The sequence below is a fragment of the Cottoperca gobio genome, chromosome 10, assembly GCF_900634415.1.
Source record: "Cottoperca gobio chromosome 10, fCotGob3.1, whole genome shotgun sequence".
Classification (NCBI taxonomy): Eukaryota; Metazoa; Chordata; class Actinopteri; order Perciformes; family Bovichtidae; genus Cottoperca; species Cottoperca gobio.
Genome location: NC_041364.1, coordinates 9,876,165 through 9,892,292, shown reverse-complemented (window position 1 = coordinate 9,892,292; position 16,128 = coordinate 9,876,165). Strand labels below are relative to the sequence as shown.

The window sequence follows — 16,128 nt, the reverse complement described above, 5'->3', positions numbered from 1 at the left end:
GCTCGTGTTTTTAAACGTTTAAAAGCTCAAATCACTCACTGTGTTCCCCAGCTGGTGAAACACTGGACTTTATAGTTTTTATTTATCTTTTTGTTCTCTTTGTCAACCTGCTGTATCAACCTAAAAAACACTTTTATATATTTACAAAATGATCTAGAGCAATTCTCAATAATTCACAAGAGCAACACTGACATTTCTGCTCCTTTCGGTTCTTGAAGTTCATCTTAATCTTCATCATCTTTCAGCACTTTCCCTTTAACTGATACTTAAACGTCACTTAGTGCTCAAACTTAAATTCAAGACGAATAGGTCATTTGTGCAGCTTATTATGACCCATAATTACCCATACCCATAATTTGTTTTTAGGCTGCAGCCTCTAGTGGCTGTTGTAATTCTGACGGGGTCAAAGGACGAAGTCAGGTGACGTAGTTTGAGTAGCAGCAAAGTAAGTAGCAGTAAGTCGGAGTGATGGTTTGGTCAAACAAAGTCAGGACGTTCACTCAGGAGACCGCTGTTTGAGTCCCATGTGAAACCAAAAGTCAACACTACGTTACTACGTTAGTATGTACGTAACTAGGCCTTTAAGTATGTAACAAATGTACTTGTTTAAACCCAAACCACGATCTTTTCCTCAACTTCACCAAGTTGTTCTGTTTCACAATGTTAAATATGACGCTCATATTTGCCGTTTTGGGAGTCATTGGCAAACGACCTGTTCTGTTGTCAAGCTATGAGGACGTGTTGCTTGAATTGAATCTTTAACTTCTTTCACTTCTTCCATTTTAAATGACATTTCAATGATACTTTCAGTATTTGTATTTTGACTGCCACTTCAACTTCTTTTATTTATCAATTATTTAAAAATAATTCAGCCATAAGTTTTCAGCACACGTGAATTTTTCTAGTTTTCTAGTTATGTTGTTCTCCCTGCAGTATTAGACAATAACACTTTACATTCACATTTTACACATTTAGATAATGCTCGTAATTTAGCGCAATTCCCTATAAGTCCACCAATAAAGCAATCCTACATTCTACGCAATGTATTTTCAACGCCTTTCAGGGCTATAATGTTTAACTCTCTTCAGCACTCACACTTAAATGAACACTTTAAACGTATTTAGTGCTTATACTTAATCAGAAACTTCTTTCAGTTTTACTGAAACTGCCGCTTCAACTTCTTTTAGCCGCGAGTACACTTATATTTTCTTCAGAATTTAAATTTTCTTCGAGTGTTATAATTATTTTGTTCTCTTTGTCCACTTGCTATAACACTTTACATTAATAACATTTATCCAATTTAGTAATTTAAAAAAAGTACAACTGTAGAATTTTAAAATGTCTAAACCACCAAAATACCACGGGAAAGAATTTAAAGGGACAGACACCGAAAACATTTCCCTGCTCAAACCATTATTGTGCAAAATATAACAGCAAAGGGAAACATCTAAGAGGAGAAATAAAAGGGGTTTTGTATTTATTTATTTGTTAATGTGTCACCTTACCTTTCACTTAATGCTGCCCGACAGTTTTATTGATATAAGGCTATCTATCCGAGTGAGCAGCAGATAAGGTGCAGGGCTGTCTGTCGAGGTGGCACCCAGCCTACTCTCCAGCCGTACTGCAGACGTCACAGCTCCGGTGAAGGTTACACTGCCGGTAGCCCTTTGGTGCACTGTGTTTGATGATGGACGCAGTGCGCCGGAGTCAACAGCAGCCACCCCCATCTGTCCTCCTTACACTTCCCCCCATCCTGTTCCACCTACATGTTGACCCCCACCTACTGACTGCTGGAGCCCCTCTTCTCACTGCAGACACCTGGAGGAACGTCAGCAGCATAATGACTATTATAACTGGGGCGCTCTGTATTTATTCACCATGCCGCATCCCTGCAAACCACTGTTTATGCTGCATTGTAAAGGACGGACAAGTTCAGTCTGCCAGCACTATTTCTATGCAAAGTATCCACTCTTTACTACACTTTTCTTATGACTATGGAGTACATTTGAGAGTTTAAATTTAATTAAGTTTAAAATGTTAGCTTTATCTGTTTATTGGAGCTGAAACAATCAGGCTATTTATAGATGTATTGATCAACTGAAAATGCATTGCATTAAATATGTCACCATTGTTATGGGCATTTTTAAACCTATTTCTTGACATGATTAATTAAGAAAACAAACTGCAGATTAGTCAATAATAAAAACAATCATCAGTTGCACCCATACCATAACTTACACTTTGTTTATTTACATTTATCTAAAGCCTGATTTCGTGCTTATTGAGCTGGGATATATGGCCACAATCTTATATCCTGATAAAAGTAATTTCATATCTCGATAACGATATATCTCACAATATATAGCATTATAGTTATTCAATAAATAAATAGTCTCTATGGAATAACTATATGGTAAAGCAAGTGTGAATTAAAGACCTGACAATAAAAAGTAATGAGTATTTTTCTCATTTAATTAAGAACTTTAGTGTAAAATGAACACAAGAGTTTCAAGTGAAATTAGTAGAAAGAAATTACACAAAATCTTCAAATGACTTTCCCCTTAAAATATTAGTAGATGTCTCATATCTCGATGTATAATTTCATCACGAGACGATTCTATTGAAAGATGATAAATGATCACAATGAACTCTCGCCCAGCCCTGCGCTTTTGTTTTTACTTGAAACCTTCTTTGTAGGGACAGCACAGAGGTGGTTGTTTTGTAAAGCCTCAAGCATGAAGCATGAAGCCTCTTTAAAAGAGCACTTGATCTATGTTTAGCTATGAGAGTACTTCTCACTCGTATCCTTTCACTTTATCTGCCTCTTAATTATTTGCTCCTCAGTTGTTTGTTGTCCTCGTGTATCTGTTGGCCTCCTCATGTTTTATCTCTGCTCTGGTAGCTTGTGCAATATTGCAGCCTGGCAGTCGGTGTTTCATTACAAACTGTAGGATCAGTATTTCTAAAGAGTGCTTTCTCTTAAAAAAGACTTCTGATTTGAAACGTAAAACGTCAAGTAAATGCAAGAAGACACATTTTGATTAATGCAGACAATTAATCAATGTTGTTTTTGTATATTTTTCACAAAAATGTGGCTCTCTTAGTTGTGTTTCTTACAAGGTCACAGTCATCTGTATAAATTCTACATTTTTGTTAAGATGGCTTGCTGTTGGATTTAATCTGGGGGTTACACCGGTCTGCTGTTGTTGCTAAATTATTCATTGACTAATGGTCCCATGGTGTACATACACAGTGGAGTTACTGTTTTTACCCGTCTTGCTAGTGGTGTGGCTTTATGAAAGCTTGATATGTCGGTCTGTCGGTCCACTTTAGTCCAGACTGACATTTCTACAAACATTCATCGTCCCCAGAGGAGTCCTCGTGACTTTCCACTGATCCTGTGAAACATCGATTTGATGGATTGACACAAAGTGTTGTACACTGATGGTTTCCAGATGTTGAATCGACTTTGGTGATCTGCAACTTTTCCTGTAGTGCCAACAGGTTGACACTACGGTTGCTCTAGAGTCATCATCAGGTCAGAATTGTAATTTGGTCAATACTTTGATTTATGACCAAATACCTGCAAAACTAATTACATTCCATCAGCCTGATGCTGCACTTTGTGTTTAGTGCTAGTTAGCAAATATTTGGATGCAACTCTCTAAACTACGGCTACAACTAACGATTGTTTATCATTTTCTCGATTAATCGTTTGGTCTATAAAATGTCCAGCCCAAATTTAAATGTCTTGTTATGTAAGTCCAAAACCCAAAGATATTCTGTTTAATATGATATAAAACAGAGAAAAGCGGAAAAATCTGAATTTTTGAGATTACATTAACGATTGATCAATTATATAATTCTTATAATTATAATTTTTTGTGTGTCAATCAACTAATCGACGAAGCTCTACTTTAAACTAAGATACAGGACTTCACACCTGCTGATCATCAGCATGTTAGCAAGCTGAGGTTCATATTAAGTTTAAAGCTGTACAGCCTCACACACAGAGCTGCGAGCGTGGCTGCAGACCGTTAGCTTAGTTTATGTGATGTCCGAGGTTACATCCACTAATGCGAAAGTAACTAATTAAACATACTTACTATTTAGTTTGAATGTCAGATCTATTAGCTTACTCGTAGCTCCTACGGGTCGTTCTGTCTGTTCATGAACATGTAACAAACACAAACCTCCAAACAGTGGGCGTGTTGCATTTTACCGACGTACACATTATGCCATGACTGCCTCCATTGTCTTTCCGTACTCGTAAAGGCCTACTAAAGGTCAAAGGTAAAGCTAAAAAATGAAGGTTAAACAGTTTGAGAATATTTCGATAGGGTAAAACTCCTGGAAAGCAGAGTGACAGCAGTAAATATCAGCAAGTGAAAAGGTCATTACTCTGTAGACTCCGTATAAACTCAAATGGCACTGGAGGGGAGCCAGCATTGCTGCGTAGCTCTCCAAGAAAAGGCAACTGTGCGCCATTTGGTGTCTGGTGTGGCAAGAGCGAGGCGAGGAAGTGAGGAGTGTTGCTGAGGAGCATTTTGATGATGCAGGCTGCATATTGCTGAGCTGCGTTGTCAGGGTTTGCGTAAGCAAGGACGCTTGACACTGATGTGGACCTGAATGCAGGACAGGCAAAGCTGCAGGAGGAGTGCTTGTTTTGTCCCCCTGGGAAAAGTTTGTATCGATCTGTAGGTAGGCCGGAGGAGGAGGCACAGACAAGCATAATGGTTAAGCAAGCAAAGCAGTTGCTGTACCTGCTCATCTCTCATTCCTGCCTCTCTTTTTTTTGGGCTGGGATGTGTCTTTGTTCTTGTGTTTGAAGGTGGGTGTATTAATTCAGCTCCCACCTCCCCCTTATCCCTCCGTCTCCCACTCCAATGCGGTGTTCTCCTTCTGGGCTGTCTATCTGCACACACACACACACACACACACACACACACACACACACACACACACACACACACACACACACACACACACACACACTCTCACACTCTCCCCCCCATCAGTTCCTCCGTCTGTGTCTGCCGCCATCAGACGCAGCGACTGATAATATCTCCAGCCCCCCTCTCCTCCTATTTTTTGTACTCCTCCTCTCCTGCATATCGCCTATTGTTTATTCACTTTGTGCATTAATTTATGACTATGCTTCAGACAGGAAAGCTTTTCTTCCTCCTCAATTTGTACCAACTCCAAAATGCAGTTTTGGACTTTGCCCTCTGTTGCGAAGCTAAATTGTAGTTTGGTCTCTGAGTGTATCTTTATTGAACCACCTCACTGATTGTTATCTGTATTCAGTTAGTGTCCTGCTCTGCTCCCTGCACAGCAGGCTGCATGCATCCTCCCGCTTTGCATCACACTGCAGTATAGTCCACTGTTTGAATAAGACATGACTTACTCCTCCACGTTCGTGAGAAGCAGTCAGAGTTGTTGTACAGTTTGGATATTAGCATGTGGCTCAGCCATGACTGTGAAAAAATCCTGGGAGGAACAGGGCCGGGCTCTGAGGAGGGAGGAGCTGCTGTGGAAACTGCCTAGTCATTGGTCGTTGATTTGCTCTGCGTGCCTGCAAAAGTCTGTCCGATTGGCTGGAGCTTTGCATTGAGGACAGCAGCTGCAGTTGTGAAGAGCTACCCCCCCCCCCCCCCCCTCTCTTTCTTCCTTGGTTCTCTTTTTTCCTACTTCTTCCCTTCACATTAATAACTGTCTGGGAATCATCAGTGTCGACCACACACGTGCCAGCCGGTGCGACTTCAAGGACACGACTTTTCACAGTATATTGCAGCATGATTCATGTCAAGTTAGTCAATTACTTTCTGCTCCGTGGAGCACAGGGGAGCTGAAATGACGTCTCTGTCCTGCCTGCAATCTCCCTCCATCCCCTCTCTCTCTCTCTCTCTCTCTCTCTCTCTCTCTCTCTCTCTCTCTCTCTCTCTCTCTCTCTCTTTCTCTTGTATCACTTAATCAAGACATAGCTTGCCCTTTCCTGTTCATTGCTGCCTCCCTCCCTCCCGTTTGCTCTGTTCCCCTATTTGTTTGTCCTCGCTTTATTCTCTTTGGCTCTTTCCCCTCCACCCTCCTGCCTCGTGGTCCTCGTCACCCTCCATTTAAACAAGCTCCACGAGGTTGTAGCTTCACATTAAGAGCATATTTTTCTACAACATGCGGCTTCTTTTTTTTATTGCCAACGCTTTGAATTAATGTTCTTTTTTTTTGTACAGTCCACAGCGAGACAACAAGCAAGGACATGCAGAGGAGAGGTCATTGAGGAGGATGACAACAGAAGAACAGACGACGGCGAAGGAGGGATGAGAAAGAGACTGAAATAAGAGGAGGAAGTGGAACTCCAAAGTGCCTACTGCGAGGAGTCGTCTGCTGCTGGATGAGAGCAGGACGGGGCTCAGTGTGTGTTTGGCCTTGAATGGAGGCTATATTTTATCCTGACAGCTACAGAGTCATCCACCCCACGTTGCTGAGCTGCAGTCCCCACATACCCTGAGCTGAGCCGCCACATCGTCTCATCACTGCGAGGACACCATCCCTATAAGGTTCTGCTTTTGTTTTTGTCCTACAGAAATCTTCTTTCTCAGGCCGTTCACACATAACCACAGTGACTGCCCCGGCCATGTTGACGTGAATGTAACGGTGACTTACGGTGGGCGTCGATTCAGGTGAAGGCACAGACGCTCAGTGTCACATGCCAGAGTGATGTCCTCAGAGTAGACAGAGCTGGCCTCTGCTCACAGTCTGCCCCTCTATCTCAAACTTCAGCTGCCACTTTTCCCAGGAAGAGCTAATAAACATCCCCCAAAATACACCAACCGAAAGGACTCGCTGCCAATTTGCGGCGAGGAAAAACAGAAAATATTTTTGCTTCTGTTTTGCTGGGGATTTTTCTTGCATCACTATTAGTCACCCTTGCTCTCATCAGACAGTTTTCCATCCATCTGCCTTTGCCCGGCTCCGTGTTTGTTTGTGAGCAATTCTGATGGCTGTCAACATGACCATGGGACGGGACACCAAATGGCTGACCCTGGAAGTGTGTCGTGAGTTTCAGAGAGGCACCTGCTCGCGGTCGGATGCCGAGTGCAAGTTTGCTCACCCCGCCCGGAGCTGCCATGTGGAGAATGGCCGAGTCATCGCTTGCTTTGACTCACTCAAGGTAACAATGCAACAGATATTACACATCTTGTTTGTTTAGACACATGCTTTGTGTTCTGTGTCAAGCTCGTTGATGACCTTTTGGCACGCATTGATACACAAACCAGGTTTTCCTGTTGTGTTTTGCAGCAGAAGTGGTCTTTGTTTCAGGTGATGAGGCCCATCCAAAGATATATTAATCATAGCCAAGAAGGTTAAGTTTCCGGTTTGGTTCGGTTTGTTTGTCTGCAGGATTACAGAGAAGCTACTGACCCAATCTTTATGAAACTTGGTGAAAGGGTGTAGCATGGGCCAAGGATGAACATTACATTTTGACGCGAGTCCGAATCCCTTTTCACGTTAGTTGACATTGTGTGATAGGGCATGGCCTTGATGGAGGTCGGCGCTCTCTGAGTGCCTTTCTAGTTACTGAGTGCGACTGTCGTTTAGGGTGTCATCTACTAACTAAACTGTTCGAAAACAGAGGAGATGTGACAGGATGAGGGGGCCTCACCACCTCAGCTAAATTATGTAAATGTAAATTAGCTTATAGCTTAATCTGGTACAAAGCATCTCTTCTCAGCTGATCCACCCTTTTTACACCCACTTAGATTTTTCAAAGCTCTTTTTGTAAACATTTCTCTAATTGTATTTATATATCCTTGTGATTCAGTGCTTTTCAATATTGTGAATTATGTTTGTTGTCTATTTTAACAATTTAAAAAGTGTCCCGCATAATGATCTTTTAGAAAACTTGAAAATACCAACTGATATTTTTGTCCTCATCATGAAGTCTAAAGTATGTAAAGGTATAGCTATCCTACTTTGTGATAGCATATACATTTCTACACATACCATATACCCATATATATATATATATATATGTACACATACCATGATATATATATATATATATATATATATATATATATATATATATATATATGTATATATGTACATATATCATGGAATGTGACTGTTTTGGCTTATACAGAGATTTCTGACAAATCAAGGTTATGTTTGCATTTCTTAGGAAGTATATTGTTGAGAGACAAACAGAAGAGGGAGAGGGCGATGACTGTCATAAAGCAAAGTCTTGCTCACTGATTTGCAACAATGCCTGCAGTGACGTAATACAACCATATTATTAAAGGGATGGTTACCAGAGTATAAATGATATTGTATGTGTTCGTGTTAACACACGACCTTCTGTGGTTGTAATGGATGTAAGAAGTCCTCGCTTTCCTACCACTAGATATTGTTCTCACTGTGCAGCTATTCAGCTGTTTTTATATAACCGTAGCTCTAAGCTCTTTAGCTAAGCCACATTGTTGCTATCTTTACCTACAGTTTGATACTTGTCAAACTCCTGCTGTAGATGTCCGGTTATCATGTCTCTTACTAAAAGTTCATTCACACCTTTCAGCCAATCAGAATTGAGGACTGTCAGTGGCCATGGTATAAATCTTCATCATTTTCTAGGCTGATTTTGATTTCATATTTTTTAAAAGTCTAACCTGCCGATTTTAATTTTCTTTCTTTCTTTTCTAAGAACTATAACTGACAGCATACACAACCATCTTTGCAACTTTTCTTTCATGGAAAATTAAAATCAAATTGTACCTTCAATTTACATTCATAATAATACATTGGCTATTAAAGACCTTTTTGTTTTTAATGTTGTTTCTTCAGGGCTTATTTCTTTTTTGCAAGCTTTATGTCTTTATCACTACGATGACATGATGTGTGTGTGGCTGCACTTTGTGCCGCAGCTGCCACTGTGTGCAACGTAAAACCTTCATGCGACCCAAATTTGACCGGCAGAAAATTGGATAAATGTGACTGATGGCTGATCAACTGACAACCAGTCAGTGCTTCTCTAATAAACACATGTAAATACGTATAACAATGTCAGAGAAATGATATTTATTGTTTGCCCTGGCGTGATGGAAGTTTCTCGAGAAGCTACTTTGCCGACAGTCTGTCCGGCCATCAGTGAGCTGGGCTTGTCGATCGTGCTGCTTTCTTTCCGCTGCTCCACCACACAACCACAACACTAGCTCCACTCATACACAGTGGAAAAACTAACAGTCTGAGAAGTGATGATGCTTCACCGTATTTTAGAAGAGCTCCGACTTTCGATGGCCAATTGCTCTAAAATCAAGAATACACTGTTGCTGTGTTTTGCTCCACCAGCTTTCATGCAGAGAAAAAGTGAGACCCAGACAAGGGTCTCTCTGTCTGAGTGCAGCTGCTGTCTCCCCGTTTATTGAGTTAGAATTTATTATTCAGCCATTTTTCTGTGTTATGTCCTCCAGAGCAGGAGGGAGATGGAGAGGGAGAGAGAGAAACAGAGAGGGGGGCCTAGCAACAGCACAGGAGTGCGTACCCATTGGATAGTTTGATCTTCCTGAGTGGCACGGCTGTTTTTAGCACAGAGCAACAGCCTGGCTCTGTACTGGTTGCATTGATGGGAGAAAGAGGCTCGCTGCCTTTGGTACAAAGCATTAAAGGCCACTTTCGGTTGTTTAAAGCCACGGTGTCATTTTGTTAATTAGAGAAAGAACCAAAGTTGGTCACAGTTGAAGGTCAAAGTGGCTTTCTTTTATCAGGAGCTGCAGCGCGGCTTTAGTGCCAGCACACTATGTCAACAACAGTCACCTCTACAGCAGAGTTTTTATCCCCATTGTTGTTCAGGATTATTCTCAGCTGACAGCCGGGTTTTTTTTTGGTTGACTGACTGGAAAAAACAAAGAAGTACCTCGTTCAACAGCATCCCTCCGTCCTCCTGCTCTCCGCCCACCCCTCCCTTCTTTGTTAATTTTATGGATTTATCTGCTAATGGCCTCCCTCCTCACCGTCCCTCCCATATCTGGCATCTCCGGCCCGGTCCGAGCCGACCGCCGTCATTCTCTGTTGCACCTCCATTATCTCTGTCTGGGGGGGGGGAATCACCGCCTAGCTCTTTTTACCTTGTTAACTGGAGTGCTGCTGTCATCTCAAATGATTAGTGTGGACATCACATCTGCCCGACGTGCAGCACATTCAACAGCAGTGTCACTTCTGGATTACATTATGGTGGGGCTGCAACCAACAATTATTTTCATTATTGATTAATCTTTAGAACGTTTTAACAATTGACAGAAAACAGATACAAATGAAAAGACAACTTATTTGAAATGCTTTTTTTGTCCAAACAACAAATCTAAACCCAAAGATACTCAGTTTACTGTCATATAAGATGAAGTACGAACAAGACATCTTCACATTTGAGAGGCTGGTCCCAGCATATTTTTGGCTTTTTTCCATGAACAAGACTAAGAGTTGCTCGCAACTCTGTGAGGCTTTGTAAAAGGTCAGGGTATCACCGAAGTGAGTATGATTCATCGGCTGAGTACCATGAATGTCTGTATTAAAATTCACGGCAATCCATCTATTAGTTGTTGAGATATTTCATTAAAAAAAACTAAATGTCAGACTCATGTTGGCAATGGATGTTCAGTAGGATTCATCCTCTGGGGAAGAAATGTTCATCTTAATCCATCCAAAAGACAATTTTTTCCGCTTTACATCATTGTCACATATGAGAATGAACCCAAACTCGAGCGTGGTGATCCACTCACGAAGATCGAGTTTGTCCCATATTAGCGCTGCTGTCAGAGTTTACTACTAGCCACACATGTAGTGACTTATTCAGACCACCAGGGGAAAATGAAGAAATATATTCAAATATATTATATTTTTTTATTATATTAACTTTTCTGCCAACAGCACGAGGTCTCTTCCTCAGCAACAGACAAAGTGAAAGCAAGATGACGTTACCAATATGCAAATGAGTATATGACAATCAACATTTACTTCATAACGATAAGTTAAAGCAAAAAGAAACTTTATTATGGGAACAGTTTAAACCTGTTTATTTGTAATTTGATTGAATCGATGTCTCTGTGTCGACAGCTCACTACTGTACTAACAGGGACTTTCTCTGTGTTGCGTAGTGTGTTGCTATGGCAACCACAGGGAGATTCCTGACCCATTACTCTCCTCAACGCCACGTTTCATCGGCCTCCTTCTCTAACCCAGATTGTATAGCTTTATCAACGGTTTTGGTCCAACTTTTAGTTTTTTTGGAGCACACAATGCATAAAGTGCATCGTTCAGCTCATTAATAGGTACTTTTCTTTCCCTGTGAGTTGGAGGAGGCTTGCTGGGCTCACGGGACGCACTCCTCATTACAGACTCATCCCTAAACACACAGCTCGCTGACGCAAAGCTTGCTCACATCTCCAGTGTAGGCGAGGGTGTTTGTGCCATACTGTCCGTTTTCTTTTAAGGCTGCTACATGTTTTGCTTGTATGCTTTTTGTGTGGTGTGTGTGAGGTCGTGTGAATCCCTCCTGGATGCTGGTAGAGGGGACACTGCAGATGTTCTATATAGCTCTCCTGCTGCTGAAACCCTTTTTTAATGCGTCCCCATCTCAGCGCGACATCATCCATCACCGTCAGAGTCTCTGCACCATGACGTCAGTATGTCTTTAGAGTTTTTTATTCTCCGTTGCCAGTTGTGCGGCACTCTCACGATCACCTAACGAGAGCTGGGTGTGGTTTGTCGCGCAGTGGAGGTAGTTTAGCAGGTTAACAGCTCATCTGCAGTGCCAGACAGCTGCTGTCGGCCCAGGGGTTTAATGGAGACTGCAGTTTTTTCCTGTGTGTGTGATGACCTGCAGTGTTTCTGCAGCACCATCTTCACCTTCCCCACAGACTCCAGCGGGGAGCAAGGACACTGCTTTTATGACGTTCTGGGGCAAGATGAATTGCTTTTAGATAAGTGGCTCAAAATCTGATTTAGGGTTTGACAAGAAGCCAAAAATGACAAGTGGAAAACATTTGCATAAAGAATTGCTTCGAAACGGTTTGTGGCTGCTCAATCAGGATGAGCCTCAGCTGACTAAAATACAGAACAGCAACTTAAGTTACAAGGTTATTAAAACGCTTGTTTTTTGGATCTATAGTTTCACGACACATTACATTGATCACTAGGTTAAAGCTGGAGTATGCAGTTTATTTTTTGCATAATTTGGCAAATATTCCATAATATCCTTTCAGCATATTTTAATTCAAGTGGTCTGAGAGAAAACTAGACTTCTGCTCCTCCTCTTGACTCTGTAGGCTTTAGGATCTCCAGATCTTTGGGCGATCACAGGTCATTTCAGAGGGAGGACGTTTCTACTGGCTGTTCTACAAATACTGAGGTCGTACACGTCCCTTCAGATGATGAAAGCCTGATTTAACGGTGAAATATCCTGCAGGAAAAGTAATGTAATTCCAACTTTGGCAACAACTGCAAAGCAACCCAAAAAGAGAGTCTGACAATATTGACAAAGCATTTTAGAGATGGAGAGAAAATGTTGCTAATAGTTTAGCCTGCTAACCGTAGCTTGCACGGCGTCTCTACAGGCCCACACATTTACAAAGAAAACAGGATGGTAATTCTCATAGAATTGCCGTTATATAACGCCATCACAATCACGAGCAGGGTGATGTTTGGTGAATGACTTGTACAGGTTACTGTATGAAGCACGTGCATATGTCCGTGCTCGTCTGGTGAGGAGAGGAGAGCTGCAGGAGGAGGGCTGTATTTTCATATTTGCCTTTTCCAGAAAACTCCCTTCCTTGGGGTACCATATGCTGGAAGGTTATTATGAAATGTTTGCCCTATGACGCCAACAATGAACTGCATACCCCCAGCTTTAATCACTGATACTGACATTTGTAGGGAGTAATAGGTTCGTCAGAGGAATTACAAATGCAGTTCTACATTGTTCAACTTTTATCCAATATTCAGTTTCATTTATAACCCAACATATTGCTGAGCTGTTTGACCTCTGGGATTGCAGTTTATAATAATTTCTTGCTTATAAACATTTATTATGCAGGGAATCTACTTTGCTCCAACATATGTAAGACTTTGATTGCAGTCACACAAACTGTCTGCCATCAGACAAATAGAAATGCTTTGATTATGCAAATAAACCCAGCATGCACAGCCAACATGCTGCACGTGTGATGAATAGTCCTCTGTGTTCATTAGATTAGCACGTCTCATTTTTAATAATAACTTGTTTTTATTTCTCTCTTTCTGTAAGGTAGCTTAATTGTTTCTGATAACAGTCGTAGAGAACGGTGAGAGTGGAGCATGTGTTTTTCCTCTCCAGCTTTATCTTGTCAGTGAGGTTTATCTAATGTCTGCTGTGCTTCTGTGGAAAACTCCACCTGTCATTTCACATTGATTTAAAAGTGACTTGTTGACGGTGTAAAATGAAAAGTACAGTTTGTCTGACTCAATGGCTCAAAGTAATTTGCTTGTAGAAACAAGAAAATGCTTTGAGAGTCTGGCAGTTCACTTTCTACATTGCCGTGTTGCTCAGATTGTTGTTGATTCCAGCGTAGCATATTTTTAATGATGAACAATTTTAGAAAGTGGTTTCACATTTCTCATGAATTATCCAGTATGCCGTCTTCTGGGACTTCATTAGTGCTTTATTTCACCAGTATTTACCGTACATAGTTCTGCTCTGTAAACACACTTGATTTTTGAAGTTTAGTTGAACAAATTGTACTTGATTATAGGGATGTGTGCGCTGCTAAACTCAGATCTGCCTTAAGGTGAGCTTTTTATGTCAAGCCACACCCCTGATTGATTTAGTGTCACATTATTCTCAGTGCCACCCCGTCTTGTCTGCTCTCACACCCGTGTTCCCTCCCTCCTCTCTCCTCCTCAGGGGCGCTGCACCCGTGAGAACTGTAAATATCTGCACCCACCGCCGCACCTGAAAACCCAGCTGGAGATTAACGGGAGGAACAACCTGATCCAGCAGAAGGCCGCGGCGGCCATGTTGGCTCAACAGATGCAGTTCATGCTGCCCGGAGCACAGTTGCAGCCCATGGTAAGCAGCACGTACTAAAACTACAACCTTTTAATCCATGCAATGTGTTTATAAATGTCATTTATTTATCAAAATAGTAACTGCACACTTTGTACTGTGAGTGATGTTTTAACCAAGTGACAAAGCGGCAGTTATTTTATAATATTATAATAATATTTGACTCATCCAGTTATACCCACAGTTACATTTCTGCTTGCTTAATAAACTCTGACCTCCAACAAAGATAACATAGAGAATAAAAAAGAGCATTGTTCTGTATATTACTGTATATTATATATTATATTATATATATATATATATATATCATCTATATAACATTTAGCTTACTGTCCATTTAAAGTGAGAATTATATGCAGAAATGTCAGCCTACTATAACCCATTGGGTGTCTTTAAATTAATCTAACTATTCAAAATGATAATTTATTTAATACTATGTGACACATCAGTTTTGATATATATATATATATATATATATATATATTTTTTTTTTATATCTTTGGTTCAAACCCTTGCACACCGAAGATTGTGATGCAGAGAAGTATTATTCAGCCACAGTGAACATATCTTAACATGTTTTATTAAAAAGTAAATGTTAAATATCCTGACATGTGAAAGCTTTGATATATTATTCATGTGCAGGTTTTTTTAATGTGTAAAGTAGTAGTAGTAGCACAGCTACTTGTAACTGCATGGCTGTCATTGCTGTAAAAAAACACAGAACTGTATATGTTACCACTAAATCCTCTCCTAAAGCCAGAGAAAGCTCTGCCATAACTTGTTTTGTCTCTTTCGTCTCTGCCCTGCTGTCCCTCCCTCAGACAACATTCCCAATGACGCCCTCCCTGGCAGCATGTCCCAGTATGGCATTCAGTCCATATCTGAGCCACATGGGCCCAGGCATGGGCCTGATGCCTGAGCTGCTGCCCAGTACTCCCATGCTGGTCCCTGGGAGTCCCACCGGCCTAGCAGCTATGGGCAACGGCACTTCCGGACAAAAACATGTGCGCACAGACAAGCTGGAGGTATGCAGCCTGAGCACAGTTGTTGTGTTTCTATGTTTGGCCAAAGTATGATGAAAGGTAAATGTTGATCACTGCTCTCGCTGGCCCTCGCAGGTTTGTCGAGAATTCCAGCGCGGTAACTGCACGCGGGGTGAGAGCGACTGCCGCTACGCTCACCCCCTGGAGGCCGGCATGGTGGACTGCAGCGAGAACTCGGTCATCGTCTGCATGGACTACATTAAAGGCCGCTGCAGCCGAGACAAGTGCAAGTACTTCCATCCCCCGGCTCACCTGCAGGCCAGGATCAAGGCTGCACAGCACCAAGCCAGTCACAACACAGCGTCCGCAGGCCTGGTGAGTCCAAATACTGAGAGCTCTTTGTTCTTTTCACCAAAAACAAACCAAATCAAAGGCTTTTCTATTATATACAGAAGAGTATTAGGGCATGGAATCAAAATGTCGAGAATAAAGTTGAACTTTCAGAATATGCGCTAAAATGTAGTTTGATTTATTCTCAAAAGTTCTATAGTTTTTATTGAGCCACTAATACTTTTATTCAACCTTATTCTTAACACTCTCAAAAGTTACAATTCAACGTTCACCGCATCTGCTCAACACAGCAGTGAAACAGCAGGAGATTTTCTTGTTCTCGACCTGGATATTGTTTACTGATGCAATGAAGGATCAGGGTATCACAGTATCCCTCAACCAGCTTGAAATTTGATAATGTAGTCTGGGGGATTATGTTTTTTCATGAATGTCTGCTACTGTGCGTCTGAGCCGGTATTCTCAGCTACGAGGGCTAAAGTTAGCATTGAGAGCAGCTGTAACATAATCAGGTCAATCTGCAGTGCTGATGCAGGAAAACAAGAAAGACCGTGTTGGAAAAACATGAGAAACAGGAAAATCAAAGGAAATAGAAACTAAATGTATCGTCTTTCTTGCTGTTACTGATTTAAGCTTAAATTAATCAGGAAGACTAATTAAAATCAAATCATTTAAAAGAAACATCCTGAAATGTGATATTTCTGT

General features: G+C 41.3%; 1 protein-coding gene across 8 annotated transcripts in view; it reads left to right on the top strand.

Annotated features, from left to right (window-relative positions):
* The window catches only part of mbnl3 (muscleblind-like splicing regulator 3), a 31,416-nt gene that overhangs the window by 1,698 nt on the left and 13,590 nt on the right, over positions 1-16,128 (top strand). For 7 of the 8 annotated variants that reach the window (XM_029441250.1, XM_029441249.1, XM_029441252.1 and 4 more), the window contains exons 2-5: positions 6,231-7,171; positions 13,931-14,095; positions 14,914-15,117; positions 15,211-15,450. In XM_029441250.1, coding sequence (XP_029297110.1) covers positions 6,998-7,171; positions 13,931-14,095; positions 14,914-15,117; positions 15,211-15,450 — 783 coding nt within the window. In that variant the 5' untranslated portion in view covers positions 6,231-6,997. Of the gene's footprint in view, positions 1-6,039; positions 6,135-6,230; positions 7,172-13,930; positions 14,096-14,913; positions 15,118-15,210; positions 15,451-16,128 lie in introns of those variants that run through there. The other variant, XM_029441246.1, reaches the window with a different exon arrangement.